The 18,555-nt window shown below is 37.1% G+C and overlaps 1 protein-coding gene across 1 annotated transcript; it reads left to right on the forward strand.

Moving 5' to 3' along the window:
• Window positions 1–725: 725 nt before the first annotated feature.
• Window positions 726–4,926, forward strand: LOC131057028 (probable alkaline/neutral invertase F). The gene is made up of 3 exons (XM_057991223.2): window positions 726–1,188; window positions 2,114–3,104; window positions 4,329–4,926. Exons 1-3 carry the CDS (start codon window positions 817–819, stop codon window positions 4,625–4,627), a joined length of 1,662 nt encoding a protein of 553 aa, XP_057847206.1. The 5' UTR covers window positions 726–816; the 3' UTR covers window positions 4,628–4,926.
• Window positions 4,927–18,555: the final 13,629 nt, after the last annotated feature.

Below are 18,555 nucleotides of genomic sequence, written 5' to 3' on the forward strand. Positions count from 1 at the left end.
TTTCACAAGTTTTCATTCCATTTTCTTTTAACCATGAAGGATTGATGTCCCCACCTTCTTCGCTACCCAACTGTATAGAATGATTGTTGATTGTCCTTGTATTCAAATCACTTATTAGCACAATTTCTCTTAAGGTGTTGAAAACAAAGATGTCTTTTTTTTAGTGTTGCATAAGAGTCTTCATTATCTACATTCATCTTCTTGTATAACCTCGAGCTCTTTAGAGCAAAGTAACACATTGCCATGTAAAATTTGCGGTTGAATGAATGAATGAATGTTTTTAATAATGTCCACAATGTCAAAGAGCCTATGAGACCTATGGATAGCTTGCAAAGGAAGCATGCAAAGTCCAAACAAAACACCATGACCACTAAACTTCCTTTTCCATTGCATCTTAGATCTTCTACTGTATATCTTGATTAGGAAGTCTGCAACTCTTCTACTACCAAAAATCTTGATTTTTCATTCATTTAAGAAACGAAGTAGTTTTAATTGAAAGGTCCCTTTACCATGTTTGTACGATAGTTACAATAAACGTGCCTTCAACCGCCACGCAAGCTCCAAAAACGCTGAGGTCCAAGAGTCAAAGAAAGGCGTGAATGACGTGGGGAATATTTAGAGGGTCCCTGTAAAAAGGGCCTCATGCGTGTAGCGTGTGCATTCACTTATGCATAGCTGGACGCCACGTAAGCCTTTCCCCAACAAACTATAAAGAGAATTCATTCGCTAGTAACTTCCCTCAAAAGCCTCAATATTTTGTCCAGGGCTCCTCGTCTTCAAAGAAAGCAGAGGGAAACAAACCTTTGCTTTCTTATAATGACGAACCCTCAAGAGGAAGAACAGCAAGGAAGAACGAGGAACCCTGAAGGACTGTCACTTGATGAGAATGGCTTCTTGGACACAAACGTTACGGATGATGATGCACCAGGGGCCTCTCCTGTGAGCAGGGTTATTGAGGACGAAAAGAATTCGGATTGCACAGAGGCTCTGCTCAGAGGCCCTTCCCTGCCAGAAGATCTACTCACAGGGATGGTGAGCCAGTGTACTTTGGTTGATTCTGGCGATCACAATCCCACGATAGAGGACGCTTGGGAAAATCTTCGGCGCTCGCTCGTTTATTTTCACGGCCGCCCCGTTGGCTGCATTGCTGCACTCGATTCCAACGAAGAAGCTCTCAATTATAACCAGGTAACTGAAAATTGAGGGATTTCTTTAGGTTTTAGGTTTTGTTTCAATAATGCGAATAATTTTGGAAGATCTGCGGTTTTTTATTTATTATTACTTGCGTAGGGCAAACCTTTATTGTTTCGATTTTCGGACGTAGAAGTTTTGAAATGAAATCTGGTAGATGGCCAAATTGTCGAATTATGTAGGTTTACAAAAGCATTCTGGTTTGTAGTTTGGCAGATGGTGAATATTTTGTGAGATGAAGGGTAAAGATTTAGTTATTGTATTTAGCAACGGAAAAATGATAGAGTTTTAATCAGTTAGGTGATGGTTATGGTGAATATTGTAGGATTGGGATGAAATCTGGATAATATTTAAGAATGCTGATGAGCAAATCTCTACTATTATTTAAAATTTGCAATGGAGAAATGTTGACTTGTAATCGGCCAGGTTATGGTTATTATTAGGATGAAAGTCTGGATGATATTCATTTCCCAAGATACTTTCACTTGTATTATGTTATACGACGATTATTGTGCCGTTCTTTTATTTGTCATTCCTTAAAATTTGTCGAATTCTAGAAAATTAGGATTATGGCGAAATTTCGAGTTCAGCTTTCAAATTATATTTGATCTTTAAGCTTTTCACAGACAAGCTTGTATATTTTGTCTAGGAGTCCAACTAAATGATGAAAGTTGTAGAATAATGTTAGATTTTGTTTGAAAGTCGTCATTTTCGAGTTTTCCAGCCAAATATGTCTCAATTAGAAACAGATATCAGGGGGAAGAAATTGTTATCCAATTGTGTAGATTAAGAAGATTTCAAATTTTAATAGCGACATTTGTACGTGTGCATTGCCATGTAATCAATGACTGATGAAAAATACATCCAAATCTCTAGGGTGTAAGTTCTAAAAATCTCTGAAATCCTTCGTTTCAATTTGCAGGTTTTTGTGAGAGATTTTGTGCCGGCCGCTTTGGCTTTTATGATGAACGGCGAGCATGAAATAGTGAAGAACTTTCTGCTGAAAACGCTTTATCTTCAAGGGTGGGAGAAACGAATAGACTGTTTTACCCTGGGAAAGGGCGTGATGCCTGCTTCATTCAAGGTTCTTCACGATCCCCTGAGAGACACTGAAACTCTTATTGCAGATTTTGGCGAGAGCGCCATTGGGAGAGTAGCGCCGGTGGACTCTGGCTTCTGGTGGATTATTCTTCTCCGCGCTTATACAAAGTCCACAGGAGACCATTCCCTGGCCGACATGCCTGAGATCCAGCGTGGAATGAGGCTTATTTTGAGCCTATGTTTGTCAGAGGGTTTCGACACCTTCCCCACGCTGCTGTGCGCTGATGGCTGCAGCATGATTGACAGAAGGATGGGAATTTATGGCTATCCGATCGAAATCCAGGCGTTATTTTTTATGGCACTTCGATGTGCAGGCAAGATGCTGAAGCCTGAAAGCGGAGGCAAAGAATTCATGGAGCGGATCGACAAGCGTGTGCATGCCTTGAGCTACCATTTGAGGACCTATTTTTGGCTTGACTTCAACCAGCTTAACAGCATTTACCGTTACAAGACGGAGGAATATTCGCACACTGCTGTCAATAAGTTTAACGTCATTCCTGACTCCATTCCCGAATGGGTCTTCGATTTCATGACTATGAAAGGTGGTTATTTCATTGGAAATGTGAGCCCGGCCAGAATGGACTTTCGGTGGTTTTGTCTGGGAAACTGCGTGGCGATTTTGAGCTCTCTGGCCACGCCTGAGCAAGCCTGTGCCATTATGGACTTGCTGGAAGAAAGATGGGAAGACCTGATCGGAGACATGCCTCTCAAGATCGCTTATCCTGCACTCGAGGGCCACGATTGGCGTATTGTCACAGGCTGTGATCCCAAGAATACTAGGTGGAGCTACCACAACGGTGGCTCTTGGCCAGGTATAATTTTTATTTTTTCACTTTTTAAACGTAATCTCTAGCTTTTCAGTTCAATCAACTGTGGTCACTTTATGCAATAGTAAACATCTGGTATCCACTAGAAGTTTGGGCAACACTATTTTTCTTCCGAAACTTCTCATCCAAATATTCTTGGAAGACCAAATTCTTCTCCACTAAGATGTTTTAAAAATAGAAATTAAAATCAAAAAACGATGGAAAAAATTGTGTTAAAAACTAAATAATAAATTTAAATTTTCAGAAAAATAAAAATAAAAATGTTCAAATATGAGCATTCATTAGTGGGACGAAAGTAAAGATCTCGCTGTTTAAACCCTTCTTATTAAGCTAGTTACGCTTTAAAAATTCTCATTAATTGATGGCTTAGTTGTATTTTGAAAAAATAAAACCTACTGTTCCTGAAAAGGAAAACTGAGCTATACCTTTATCACGACATTCACCCTAGTAGTGGTAAATAATAATTAAGAAAGTAATTCCAAACTGGTACATTTCTAGCCGCAACTGTTTTATTGGCAAAACAGTTTCCTTGAGGTACACGGCAGAATGGCCATAATTGAATTTCATGCGCAATGAATTCAAACAGATTCCGCTTCACTTGATATTTCAGGGGTGAACTGTACCCTATCAAGGACATAGATATATAAATACAGATATACTTTAGTATTCATCGAAAATTTTAACCATCATGCCCAGCTGATTTGAAATCTTGAAATTTTATTAGTGAAGAAAGCTGTACAAGAAAACTTAGTTTCCAACTAGGTAGCAACATTTGCAGATTTGCAATAGAGTAAAACTCTTACCAATATAATTCACACATTAATAATCCACATTTTAAAAACATGGTAAGATATTGTTTAAAAAAACCTCCAACACCTAAGTTTTGAAACTCTTTCAAACTTACTACACTCAAATGATTCGCTCACTAGCTAACCCGCACTTGATTTGCTTTTTGACTTCCGACTCATAGGTGGACATGACCTCCAGCATGTTCGTTCACCAGATTCCATGGCTTGTAGAACACACTTAACTGTTGACTTAACTGTTGTGTACTAGTTAGCTATCCTAATGGAAATACTTTACACTAATTTTACTGGCTGAGTTATCAATTACAATCTGAAATGTTGCTATTCGATGTTTGTCATCTTGTTTTAGCTTCTGATGATTAATTGATAGGCATAAATGTTACCTTTGTGTTGTTTATTGCAGTACTGCTATGGCTGTTGACAGCTGCATGTATAAAGTCAGGGAGACCACAGATAGCGAGGAGGGCGATAGATCTGGTGGAGCAGAGGCTGTCAAAGGATGGGTGGCCGGAATACTACGATGGGAAGCTGGGAAGATATGTGGGGAAACAGGCAAGGAAGTTGCAGACGTGGACGATTGCTGGATATTTGGTGTCGAAGCTGATGCTGGAGGATCCCTCCCATCTGGGTATGATTTCATTAGAGGAGGATCGCAAGATGATGAAACCTCGCCTAACACGATCAGTTTCTTGGAATTGTTAGATTTTTCTTGGACTTTTGTGCAATTCCACGATTTGTTTACCAAACGCCTCAGGTTTTTCACACTTTTTCAGTTTAAACGACCCTCTCCCTGATCAGTAAGATTGAACCATTTCTTACAATCATTACAATACTATACCCAGCAGCCGATCTGATATGCCTTGGAACTTGGAGTCACACACTCTTCACGTTGAACGAGAAAATTAGAGTCATGTGTTTTGTTATAACGTTTCTAAACAAGTGTTCGATTTTTGTGCGAGCCCATTAATCTAATTTAATATAATAAGAATTCCCAAAGAAAATTTGATTGTTTACATGCAACATATCGAGAGTAAAAGTGCTCACGTAGTGGGAGTACTACCTCTACCTTTAACGGCCTTTATAAGAGATAATAATAGAAGTAATATAATATAATATATAATAATGACATCCTTTTCTTTTTGTTTTCACCCTAATTCATTCCTAAACCTGTTCAAATCCCCGAAGCCTTTATTAAACTCTGTTTTCACGCACTTATCCCAAGTAGGGCGACCATTGTTACTGGAAGAGGACTTGGATGCCCACCAACTTAACAAAATGGGTATTTTTGTTACGTGTTGTAGTTGTAAATGCTCTAGCAGACGTGTGCAAAATGAGGTAGCATAGTCATGATGTAAGAACTTTTGACAAAATGCTTAAAGGAAATATGATTTTTAGGACACCATGATTATAGAACCTATGTATAACACCAAGCTCCACAACCTACACCACTGCCTTACCAACCTGCACCAAATGAGAGCATGAAAATAAATAAGCACTCATCAAAAGTTAATTGAAATTTTTTTTTTTTGTTTTTTTGTTTGTTTGTTTTTTCTTGCAAGATATTATAATAAAAAATATTGTAATAAATTTGTATGCAAAAATGAGGCATTGACAAGGTGTTTGAATTTTATAAAAAGTCTCATTTAGATGTCATTTATATGGATTTGTTAAAACAACTTTAAAAAAATTAAATGAATGTAGTTGATTAGTATTAAAATATATTCTCATAATTTTTATTTGTGTGAAAATAGGAATTTTGTAATAAGACATACACCGGATTATTCTTGCACATTATAATTGTGACTATCATGATAGGCATTTCTACAACATATGAAAACATGAACATGTATAATTAGTATGCCTCAAAAAAAATGTGGGGTTTTAATGTGTACTCAGTTGTAAATCTAGAGGATGATGAACTTATAGTAAGATAGTGGTCAAGGTGCCTACAACATATGAAAACATGAACATGATGCGTCATAGAAATGTGGGTTTTTAATGTTTAGTTTGTTGTGAATCTAGACGATGGTGAATTTATGGTGATTATTGATGTCAAGATCATCTTCATTGGTATCGAAGGAAATTGGGTTTCTTATAGCTAAGATAGTGATCAAGGTGCTTATGGGATATCTAGTAGATCAAATTCACAAAAATATCACTAAGAAAACTCTTGCTAGTTTTGAACTTTCTATAAACTAGCCCTTGGTCAAGAACTTAATTCATATGTATTTCTTTTTTATATCAAACATGGAATAATATTACAAGAAACATAAGCACTTGTGCATAGAAGACAATACAAAGAGTCAATGGCAAGTGATAATAGAGAGAACTATGTGGTGTATTTTTGTGGTGCTAAATTTGAAGACCTTTGCCTTGATATTGTCTCAAAACAAAGATAAACATTTGTCACAAACTAATTGAAATGAGGTTTTATTTACAAATATTATAATCAAAAAATTCATGCCACTCTTGAACAAAAGTTAATTGAAATGGGGTTTTTTTCCCAAATATTATAATCAAAAAATTCATATCACTCTTGAATAGAGAAAAAAATTACCCTTCTAATTCAACTCATTCTCCACAAATTACACAAGCCTAAACCTAAGAAAAATAATTATTCTCGTTTAATATGGCATGGCCTTAATCTTTTACACTCTCTTTGATTTCAATAAAATGTTAGTTAATGTCTATTTTCATAAGTGTACTATTCTTGATAAGAGTTTAATAGTAGTGGTCTTATTTACAATTTGTGTATGAAATTATGTTCATGACCCAAAAAACCTTGGTCTTACTTGTAACTTGTGTACGGAAGTACATTCACTAAAATGAATGTGTGTTAGTTCAAAATGTCACATATTGTATTATTATTTTTTATTGTTTTAAAATAAATGGAAGAGAGTGTATTATATATTAATACATAACACATTTAAATTTCTAATATTTTGTTGTTTTCAAAGTACATGTATATCTCAAACCACGTGAAAACCTCAAAATTAGTGAAACATCTCAACCAATCAAATCGAAAATAATTCATTTTTTAAATATCTTTGTTAAAAAATTTATATATTACCTTTACAAAAGATAAATATTTATAAAAAAAAAAACTAACATTCTATTTGTCAACAACCATATTTGATGATTCCTAGGAAAATATTTAAAAATATCCTACGGGAAATTTTTTTAATGGAATAATATGGACCGGTATGAAATTATCACTTTTGAAGAAGGGCTATTTTCACTTCCCACTAAAATAAGAGCTCCAATACGTAAAATTAGATTGGATTAGGATTGGATTGGATTAGACCCAATACATAAGTTCACATTTTAAGATAGAATGGATTCTTAAGAATCGTAGCGTGTGGTTTGAAAGTTATTTTTTATTTTTAAATAATAATTTAAATATAATATCTATAAAAAATATATATATTTTTATTTATTTAAAAATTTAAGAAATTTTTTTTAAAGAATTTATGATATCACTTACTTTAAAAGATAGCTACTTTTTTATAAGATCATAGTCTACATACATTTGTGTTTTATTTCATTTATATTTTATTTTTATTTTTTATTTTTCAAATAAAGATACTATGTTTATCAAGATAGATTTTAAATTATTTAATTTTTTAATTATTGTAAAGTGTAGAGGAAAATAATATCTATACATATATGGATAAGACATAGACATATATGCATATAGATATATTTCCATATTTACTCAGACTCATTCAATCTATAGAAATACAGCGATACCCATGGATATATATATATATAAATAAATATATATATATATGAATAGATTTCTATATATATATATATATATATATATATATATATATATATATATATATATATATATATATATATATATCGGCACACATACATTGTTATATACTTGTATTTACATATATATGCATTTATAGAGATACGGTCTTTCACTCTTACCCTCATGGCAATTATCCGAAACTCATATTAAGATTATAGACACTCATATAATTAATTTCTCATCAAGATTGTCCTTTAACTCTTATATCAGAGGACGGTCATTAATTTAGCGGCCTGTGATACTCATATTATGGAGTAATTAACCCACAAAGAGGAGCACTTGAACATTATAGCTGGCAGGATCCCCACAAAATCCTGATAATAATGATTTGTCAGGGCTTCGGTGTGAGGCGTACTTGCTTGTTCTTCTGCCAAATTAATTTGGGCTCCTCGACATGATTTTACCACATACGACACATCATTCAAGGATATGTGATATTTTGTATCCAATGAGATCCATCCACAGTGGGTCTTGGCATGCATGTTTTTAGAAAGAATGAGCAAACTTTGCTCTTTCACATCATCAACACATTCGGCCACTAACTAAAGCTTCAGAATAAATAGGAGGTGCTCTGTAATAACATAGTCTCCCAGAAGTGAGAAAATTCAGATAATGGATACCTCGATTAAACTTTGCAGTTCCAAAAGGCAAATGGCCTTTGAAGGAGCCATCACTAGAGACCGCCTCAAGCGCATCATGCGTCTTCCCCATACCTTAGTGATTGATGCGGTTGAGAACATCCTGGGCCCGGACTTTCTTACAAATTCAGACAGAACCAGGGCCAACACGGATGTGGCCGCCATGTTTCTTGCTGTGACTGTGAGCTCCACCAAAAATCGTGAGGAAACTAGTGCTCTATGTAAAGAGGTCTTCATTGCCTCTATCTTGGGTGATCTTGAGCAGGTTTTAGTCAATATTGACAACGAGTGGACTATCCCTCGACCGTGGAATTGTGATATTCTCATTTGAAATAATAGGCCGGTTCCTCGTCTCCCTATCATCTCGACGGATGGCGTGCCTGTCTCCGAGGAAAGGCTTGAGGTAATCAACAGAAATGTCAACTTTTTGCTCTTCTTATTTCATGTGAGACACCCTCCAAAACCCACTTGGTTTGAGGACTTCCTCAAAGCCGGGGGTCTGGTTCTGGAGGGTGAGATTGCTTCTTCCTCGCCTTTTGGGTCGGAATGATTTGGATCGGCTTTCTGGCAAGTGCTTGGGTCCATTTTTGAAAATTAGTCAGAATGAATTTGCATGAGATATTATTGTAACTAAAGACTTGGATCATAGTAGATTACTGTTTCTAAGTAAAACAGGGTTTATTTTGCAGTTAACAGAGACCAGGGCATAGATAGCAAGTAACTTTGAATCTTGAAAAACAAACTAAAGTAACATTTAGGACACTAAATTAGTATGATATTATCCTAAAAATTACTGAGACTTTACAGGTATGAAGGAATATCTATTATATAGACATATATCAGCATTTTGTTATGATACCCAGCAATTTGAATAGATACTCTAGATATTTACAAGCATTTGGATGCATGCATCTATTGGTATTTATTCACATTTGTAGTGATCATATCAGAATGAGTAATTTTGATTCATTTTGAATAGTAAATAATGACTGTAGCACTCAAATGCCACCTACTAAAGTTATCTATTTTTTGACATCCCCCTGTCATAGCTTAAGACTGTGGATTATAGGTGGCTAACATGCAAATTTGAATATTCATTTATTCAGTCACCTTCTTTGTTATAAATCTACTGGGTTGGGAGGGTCGGTATGACTGAATCTCCTTTACCAACTCTTGTTGTTGTAGCCTAGATCTTATCCTTTATTAAGGTCAAAATCCAAGAGCATAAACAAGAGTTGGTAGACTGAAGATTATTTGGTTGGTTAGGTCACTGGCCAATCTTGTTCCAGCCTAATCGTAATCAGAATCTCAATTCTGTTTCTTTAATTTCTTTATTTTATGATCTGAAAAGATTGGTTTTCACAGGAAATTGCATGATGGTAAGAGTCTAACTTTACAGATGAATTTTCATATGATATAAATGTTTGGATAACACTAACAAATCTGCCAAGTGTTTGAGATATAACAATGCAGGCCAAACAGGTTATCTCGGGCAATTAAGGAGAGACTATAAATAACCAAAGAACAACTTCTGAGCCAAACCGCCGGAAGCTGAGGAAATGATTAATTGATTATTAAAAACAATACTTTTGGGCTTGTAAGGGAAGGGAAAATAAAAATACCCTCCCACCTGATAACCCTGGCCCGGGGTGATGATGTATTAAATCTGTAACTATTACAAATGATTTGTTGGACTATGGTCCCAGGCAAGGCCGAAGGTTTTCTCGCCTCCACTCTTTCCTACCGGCGCCCGCATGAGTGGAGTATTGTATAATTCCAAAAATGATTAATAAAATTCTTGGCCTCGGCCTCTTATCGAAAAAAAAAAAAAAAAAAGTGTAGAGGAAAATAATATTTATATCAATTTAATCTAGGTCAATCTAATTAAATGCATATAATTAAATATAAATCAATCTAGATATAGTAATTTATTTGATTTTTATATTTTAATAGGTTACAAGGAACATTCACCTAGATCAACCTCTTAAAATTAAACAATGATCAAAAACAACAATCATCAATCATATATATAGTCTTAGAAGATGTGAATAAACTCTCAAAGTTAGAAGATGTCCAAATTAAATGCATTCAATACCTTCAAACATAAGAACATGAAAATCAATTAAAATTATACGTAATATGTCCTTGAAGAAATTCATTTTAATTTAGATTTTTAATTATATAAATTAAAAATAGGTAAAAAAATAAATATAATTGAGACACAACTAATAGAATGTGCAAGGACAAGTGAATTATAAGAAAGGGATAAGTATATAGAAATGTGTATAGCTAGCAAGGGTCCATAACTTTACTCAAAAAATAAGTACATGAAAAATGTTGTGATTATACATTTACCATTATAAAAAGAATATAATTAATTTAATAATAATATTTTGGTTTTTATTATAAAGCAACCAAAACAAGGGGGTTGACCCGAAGACACAAAAAAAAGCACTACCAGCACACACACAGCTGTCTAACAACAGACAGCCAATCCCTACTTTAGTCCTCAAAAAGCGCCTTAAGCAGTAGTAAACCAACATATTGTTTAAACTATTAAAAGTATCAAGATTACCATGGAACCAATCGTTCCAGCGATAAAACTATAACAAAAAGAAAAAGTTTCAACCATTAATCATGTTTTTCAGCACCCATGTGCTTTGAGAGCATAAGCTCGGTCTAGTCTTCTGCCAGGAACAGGAACAGTTCCTTAGTGGTGTCACTTTCCATCCCACCCTATTCAGCCTTTTCCTGGTGGAGCAAGCACAAAGAGGTAGTCGAAGAGTGCATAACTTTGACGGCGAATTTCCCTATTTTGTTGACATAAGACTCCAAATACTCCAGTTTTTTCTTTACACCATTTAATTCATCAGAGATAGCATTGCAACCCATACACTGCACCACCTCTTCCTTCTCCCCACCATCGGCAACAATCTGCCCACCTTCAGAATTCCTTTCGTCCCCCTCAGAGGTATGTGGTGGGGAAGTGTTAGAAAAAGGGGAGGTGTTCTTAATATCCTCCTTGATGGTCTCTGAGTTAGGGACGTTTGTGCCCAGTTTGGAGGAATCTGAGCCCTCCGTAGCCTCCATTTCCTCCTCCCCCTTTTCACTTTCCGCTTTCTTATAGTCATCCTCTTCCTCATTAGCATAGTTCTTTCTCACGACAATTTGCTTCATCCGGGGTTTGTTAGCAAACCTGTGGGACCTTCGCGGGGTAATACCATCCTCCACATCAGACTCGACAAGAAGGATTTTAGGCTCCTTTTTTGGGTTTCTTGGAGGTGGGTTTCGCAGTAGAAGGGTTGCTTTTGTTTTTCACCCCAATTTTGAGGGGGGGGGGGAGGGGCTTGGTCGGGGGATTGACAAGGTGTCATCGGTTTTTTTGATGTCTTTTTGAGGCCTTTTTTAGAACTAGCAGGGGGACCCTAGATGGAGGGGGCAGGTTGGACCGAGATGGGCTTAGGGGGATACAGGGCCCTGTGGAAATTGTATAGCCGAAACATCAGCCCCTGGTGGACGATGGTATAATTACCCTCTTGACTCATGCAGTGGCAAACATCTTTAATAGTAGATTCTAAGGCATGCAGAAGAAAGAACGAAAAATAAATGGTGTCATGGTTGTGAAAGTGATTGAGCAATGGGAAATGGTAATAATAGAAAATGTCATACCTTCCCTTGAGGGTAAAGTATTTCATAATAATTTTGCACACCTAGTCCCACGGGTAAGGTAAGCATTCCCTGTTGAAACCCCCACACATTTTGGTTGGTTCCTCGCACTTTTTGAAGAAGCGGTTCACGATGGTCTTGTCTGCAACCCTGCTTGTTTTCTTCCACTTCCTACCCTTAGTAGAGAGACCTGCAGCCTGGGCGATAACTTCCTCACTGATTTCAAACGAAATGTCCCCCATGACCACTCTCCTGTCATTCCAGTTATTGACAAACTGCATAAAGAAGTTTTCGTCAAACCCCGTCATGGCTTCCACGAACGGGATGATTCCCCCTTCCTTAGCATACATTCAGATGCACGGGTCATTACGAAAATAGCCGTCAATAGTGTCTGGTTTCACCCAGACTAAATCCCCCCCATGATAGCTTCCTCCAGAGTGAAGTTGAGATGCAGTGCAGACCTGAAAAAGGATATGCAGAGGGAAAAACCAGAGCTGGAGATAAGAGAAATCGACCGAGAATCAGCCTTCGCACAATAATTATTTTTAGTGGTGCTTCCCAAGACATGTGTCTGCCAGCTCCGAGCAGCATGCAAATGGACACCTCTTAATTTCTCAACCAACTTGCAAAGATCGTCATTATGGAGAGATCTTAAGTTCTAGTTATGGTAATAAGTGGTGTCCTTGTTGTGAAAAATGATTAAAAGTTGGCGCTTCAATCCTTCGGCGACGCAAAAATCGGTGGCCCACCACATCGACACTAGACGGAGAAGGTGGGGACCACATGAGGCCAGCTTGGCGTAGCCTGCCCAATTTGAATTTAAATTTCCCTCCAGCAGCTTAGCATAGCACCCGGCCCAAAGCGACCCCTTGTAAGAAAGGATATGGCACATCATTGATAGGTAGATGCAATTTGTTCTTTCCTAATAAGGTCCTTCTGCTTGTCAGTAAGAGAGTGTAGGTGTCTCCAGCACCTCGTACCTTTTATCACTAGGCCCGTCGCAGCCAAAGAGTCTGTAAACGCGTTTCCCTCTCTGTAGATGTGTTGAATTTGAAATTCCTCAAGTCAAACTATCATGGACCAGATGTCCTTGATGACGTTGTTGATCATCCAGCTAACCCCTGAAACTACTTTAGTTGCCTCAATAATGAGCTTAGAGTCCCCTTCAATGATCAGTCTTTTAGCATTGATACCGAGAGCTAGCTTAAGCCCCCAAAAGAGAGCAAGGGCTTCATCCATGTTGCTCGAGACAGAGTCAAAATTTCCCACATAGGCCAGAACCAGGTTGTCCATGTTGTCCCTGATAATTCCACCTCTTGTCGCAAAACCACTGCGAGCAGCACCGTCAAAATTAAGTTTGAGCCATGGGGGGGAGGTGTTGACCATCTGGTATTAAGCCTCTCCATTTTTTTTGAATTGTCATATCGAAGGAAGTTGTCTGGCAGATTCCATGTTCTAGTCCAATTGCGGTCCAAAACCATAGGGGCAGATTGCGGAGTTTTCCATTTGCAGATCAGGGCGTTCTCCCTAAGGAGCTTCTCAGTTATGTAAGCCATTGTGTCAACCAAGTTGTTGGTATCACAGAAGATCCAATTATTCCTTTCCTCCCAGATATGCCAACAGATGTGGGGAGGTATGAGTCTCCAAAAATATCTGCTCGGCGGGTGAGCGGAGGGGCACTTCCAGTTGCTGATAAACTGTTGCAAGTCTTCTAAGAAGGTCCAAGCCAAATTAATTTTTTGTAAAATTTTGTGCCAGACCATAGAAGCGAAGGGGCAATGGATAAAAAGGTGATTTATGCTTTCCTCTACACAATTACACATGACACACTTATTGGCTAGAAGAAATCCCCTCCTTTAATAGTAAGGATCTTCCCATGAAGGATCGTTCACCAGAAGAAGTTAACTTTAGGGATGAGCTGAGAGTTCCAAACTTCTCTCCAGCTATAGCAATCATTCATGGGGGGAAACAAGAGGTTGTAGGTTGATTTAAAACTGAAAGTCCCTGAGGGGTTCACAGCCCAAACAAGTTTATCAGTGTGAGTGAAACAGGGGATCTTGATCCTCTCAAGAAGGGATTGTAACTCTCCAGCCAAAAGCACCCACTGGGGGTTGTTTCTCAAACCATTAATGAGCCTTAACCAGCAGCATGAGGGAGAGATGTAGTTTATCACAAGAGAGCCTAACGAGTCCTTGAGAGTGTCCATGAGACAATTGAAACAAGAGGAGGCTAGGGGTTTGTTGCCAATCCAGTTGTCCTCCCATAATCTGATCTTCTCACCATTGCCAACTTGCCACTATAGACCCTGTTTGAGAAGCTTCATGTTCTTTACAATGGTGTTCCATATCTTAGACCCTGGAGGGAGCTCATTGGAAGAAAGGATGGAGTAGAAGGGGGTGTGATTGAAGTACTTGGCCCTCATAATATTGCTCTAGTCAGTTTTGTCCTTCATAAGGTTCCATCCAATTTTAGTCAACAAGGCATTATTCAGATCAAAAAAATTTCTAATCCCTAGGCCTCCCATGCACTTAGGTTTGCACACCATCTCCCAATTGAATAAGCTGATTCAGGCCTTTTCCTCCAACCCCGTCCACAGAAAACTTCTTTGGATTTTCTCGAGTTTCTCAGCCATAGCAATGGAAATCTTGAAAAGAGAAAGAAAGTAGATTGGGACACCTTGAAGAGAGGTTGAAAGAAGCTCGAGTTTACCCGCACTACTCAGAGTGTTTCTGGTCCAGCCAGCAAGTTTCTTCTGCATTCTTTCTAAGATTGATTCCCAAAATTGGGAGGTGACCTCCTTAATAGTGAGGGGGAGACCCAAGTAGGAATTAGGGAGATCAGCAGCACAACACCCAAGGATTTGCAATAGTTTACCCTAGAGGTTTCTATCCATGTTGAAAAAGTAAATTTTTCTCTTGCAATAGTTGATAAGTTGACCAAAGGCAAGGGCATACTCATCCAGCAGATGTTTCCATTCTTTAGATTCTATCACAGACGATTGGTCGAAAAGGAAGGTGTCATCAACAAATTACTGCAAAACCACAGGAGGAAGGGTGGAAGCAGCTTTCACCCCCGAGATTCTTCTGGTCCTGATTAAATTAGAGAGATTCCTACTCAAGACTTCTGCTACCATAATGAACAAGTAAGGTGAGAGAGGGTCCCCCCTGCCTTAGCCCCTTCCCAGCCTTAAAGAAACCCCAAGGCGTGTCGTTAACAATCACCTAATAGTGAACACTTTCCACCACCACCCTCATAATATTGATGAATCTTTCCTAGAAACCATCTTAGAAAGGACCACATACAGGAACTTCCAATTAACTTTATCATAAGCCTTAGAGATGTCAAGTTTGAGAGCCATACCTGGGTTGGGACTTCTCTCCATCGAGTGGATGACCTCATGGGTAGTAAAGATTGCATCAAGAATTTGCCTACCCAGAACAAACCTCTTTGAGAGGGGTTGATGCACTTATTAAGAAGGGGTTTAATTTTGTTGACAACAACTTTATAGAAAAATGTATAGACCGAGTTACACAAGTTGATGGGCCGATAGTCAGTCATGAGCTTTGGGTCAGGAACTTTGGGTACCAAAACAATGAAAGTGTTATTCAATTTCTTCAGGAGGTTTCCAATGTGTATGAAGTCCCTGGTAGCTTTAGTTGGATCATACTTCATTGTTTCCCAGAAGACCTGAAAAAAAGCAGGGGGAAGCCATCAGGTCCAGGGGCCTTAAAGGCAGCCATAGCAAAAACTGCTTCTTTAACTTCTTCTTCAAACAGTCGGCTCATCAGCAACTCATTATCAACCTCATTCAGGACTTGAGGGATGAGATTGAGGAGCCTTTCGCTGACCTCGGTAGGTTCACTGGCCCTATCATTCGTGTAGGCATTAGTAAAGTAAAGGGAAACTCATTGACCAATTTCATTATTCCCCAATTGAATGTAGTTTCTAATCTACTAATTGTTTTCTGGAAAAAAAAAAATCTATTTGACAAAAATTTGAAATTTCAATGCAGTAGTACAAAAATTTCAAGAAAAAGATAAGAAGTAGGTGTATGTCTGACCACCCTAACCACAATCAAATCATAATATTTTTAATATAAGTAGTAGACTCATGTCCAAATGTGCCACATGTTTTTTTGTAATTTTTTTAAAGTAAATAATTAATTATGATTTTTTTACTCAAACTTTACAGAAATTGAAAAACTCGTATGTATGACCACCTTAACTTGGTCTAAACTCTATGAAAATCAAATTTATTTATTTTTATGCTATAGTAGGCGAAGCATGGAATATGACGCATATTCCGGATTCAAAAAATGTGATACAGTTTGAAAGTTATGGATGTTTTTCAATCAGCCTATCAATCAGGACAGCATTCAATTAGAAAATAAATAATAATTATTTATTAAAGTCAAAATAAGGAAAACCTTACATTGTTGGAAATCTGAAAATGTCCTTAAAAAACTCTTTTCGTTTCATCAATTTCAGCAAAAAAAAAGTCATCAACCACCGAAGCAAAGTCTGGAAAAACAAGGAACACTCAAAAACACGTTTTTTCTGTTGACTTTCCAGGTTTGGCGTTTCCTAGCCAAATCCCAATGCAATCCCGACCCAAATACCAAGATTTCATTTTTTTGTCAGACGAATCGAGTATCGAATTAAAATCGGATATCCGATACTAATCCGATATCCAATTTGTATAATTTTTTATTATGAATAAAATTGATAATATTTAGTATGTTACTATATATTGTATAGTATTAATATATTAATATATAATATATACAAATATATATATATCAAAATATATAAATATATATATTAAAATATATTAATAATATATATTATTAATATTTTTATTAATATATTAATTAAAAAAGATATCGGATATTGGATAGCATCCGATATTCGGTACCTTGTTTGGGATAGAGAGAGAGAGAGAGAGAGAGAGAGAGAGTCTTGGGAAGAGTAAGAGTATAGATGTCCTAAGGGGTCATATGGTATCCTAAGGGGTCATATGGTGTCGTTAGGGGTCATATGGGGTCCTAAGGGGACACGCATGTGTTAGAACACCATATGACCCCTTAGGACACCATATGACTAATTAGGACATCACATTGTTGTTAGGGGTCATATGGTGTCGTAAGTGGTCATATGATCTTCTAAGGGGTCACATGGTGTCATTAGGGGTCATATGGGGTCCTAAGGGGCAACGCATGTGTTATAACACCATATGACCCATTAGGACACCATATGGACATCATATGGTCCTAAGTGGTCATATGGTGTCCAGAGGGGCCATATGGTGTCCTAAGGAGTCATATAGTGTCGTTAGGGGTCATATGGTGTCCTAAGGGCCCACACATGTTAGAACAGCATATGACCCCTTAGGACACCATATGACCCATTAGGACGTCATATTGTCCAAAGGGGTCATATGGTTTCATAAGGGGTTATGTCATGTACTAGGATGTCAAAAGAAGTCATATGGTGTCTGTATATGGTGAAAATGGATAACAATAATAACAATATTGAAAGGCTAAATGAATTCAACCACAAAACCCTAGCCTAACAACAATAAAGATCCACCATAACATATGAAGATTACCTAAGACAATGCAAATCAAACGAAATCACAAAGATTATACCATCACATGTCCAATAGGGTTTGAATCTCCATTCTTCCTATCTCCATTGATCTTGCTTGATATAATTGCTCTCAGATTTTATGTGCACAAGAGCTCAACAAAGAACGGAATGTGGTTGCAAGTAGGATCGTAGTGTAGTCAATTGCATAAATTGATTAGAATGATTGATTAGGATGCATAGAATGATTAGGGTTTGATAATGAAGGAAGCATCTCCTTATATAGAAGACACTATATGAAATTGAGGGATAAGATTGAGAGGTGTAAAAGGAGGTCGGCTATGATTAGAGGGTAGGTAAAAGAAATAATAAAATAATGGAAGGGGTAGGTAGCGTATGAATTAAGAGATGAATGACATGTGTCATGGGTAGAAAAGGTTAATGAATTAATTAAATAAATAAAGATTTATTTAATTAATAGAAGAAGTGGGATCAATTAAATAAATAAGATATTTATTTAATTTAAGAAAAGGGTAATTTAAATAAATAAATGTATTTATTTAAATAAGAAATAAGGCTAGAAGAGGATAAATGAATTAATTAAATAAATAATTTTTATTTAATTAATAGAAGAATTAAGCTTAGATAATTAAATAAATAGAATATTTATTTAATTAGACTGGACAATTTTAGGTGTCTACAGTGTCCTAAGGGGTCATATGGTCTCCTAAGGGGTCATCTAATATCGTTAGGGGTCATATGGGGTCCTAAGGGCCCATGTATTAGAACATCATATGACCCCTTAGGACACCATATGACTCATTAGGACATGTCATATTGTCCTAAAGGGTCATATGGTGTCATAAGAGGTCATGTCGGGTACTAGGATGTTGAAAGGGGTCATACGGTGCCCTATGG

The sequence above is a fragment of the Cryptomeria japonica genome, chromosome 8 (assembly GCF_030272615.1).
Source record: "Cryptomeria japonica chromosome 8, Sugi_1.0, whole genome shotgun sequence".
Lineage (NCBI taxonomy): Eukaryota > Viridiplantae > Streptophyta > Pinopsida > Cupressales > Cupressaceae > Cryptomeria > Cryptomeria japonica.

Bases quoted from the DNA above. Each gene is read 5' to 3' on its own strand.
- LOC131057028 (XM_057991223.2), top strand. From the start codon at position 817: ATGACGAACCCTCAAGAGGAAGAACAGCAAGGAAGAACGAGGAACCCT. The intron at 1,189-2,113 runs GTAACTGAAAAT...TTCAATTTGCAG, and splicing joins AAGCTCTCAATTATAACCAG to GTTTTTGTGAGAGATTTTGT. The intron at 3,105-4,328 runs GTATAATTTTTA...TGTTTATTGCAG, and splicing joins CAACGGTGGCTCTTGGCCAG to TACTGCTATGGCTGTTGACA.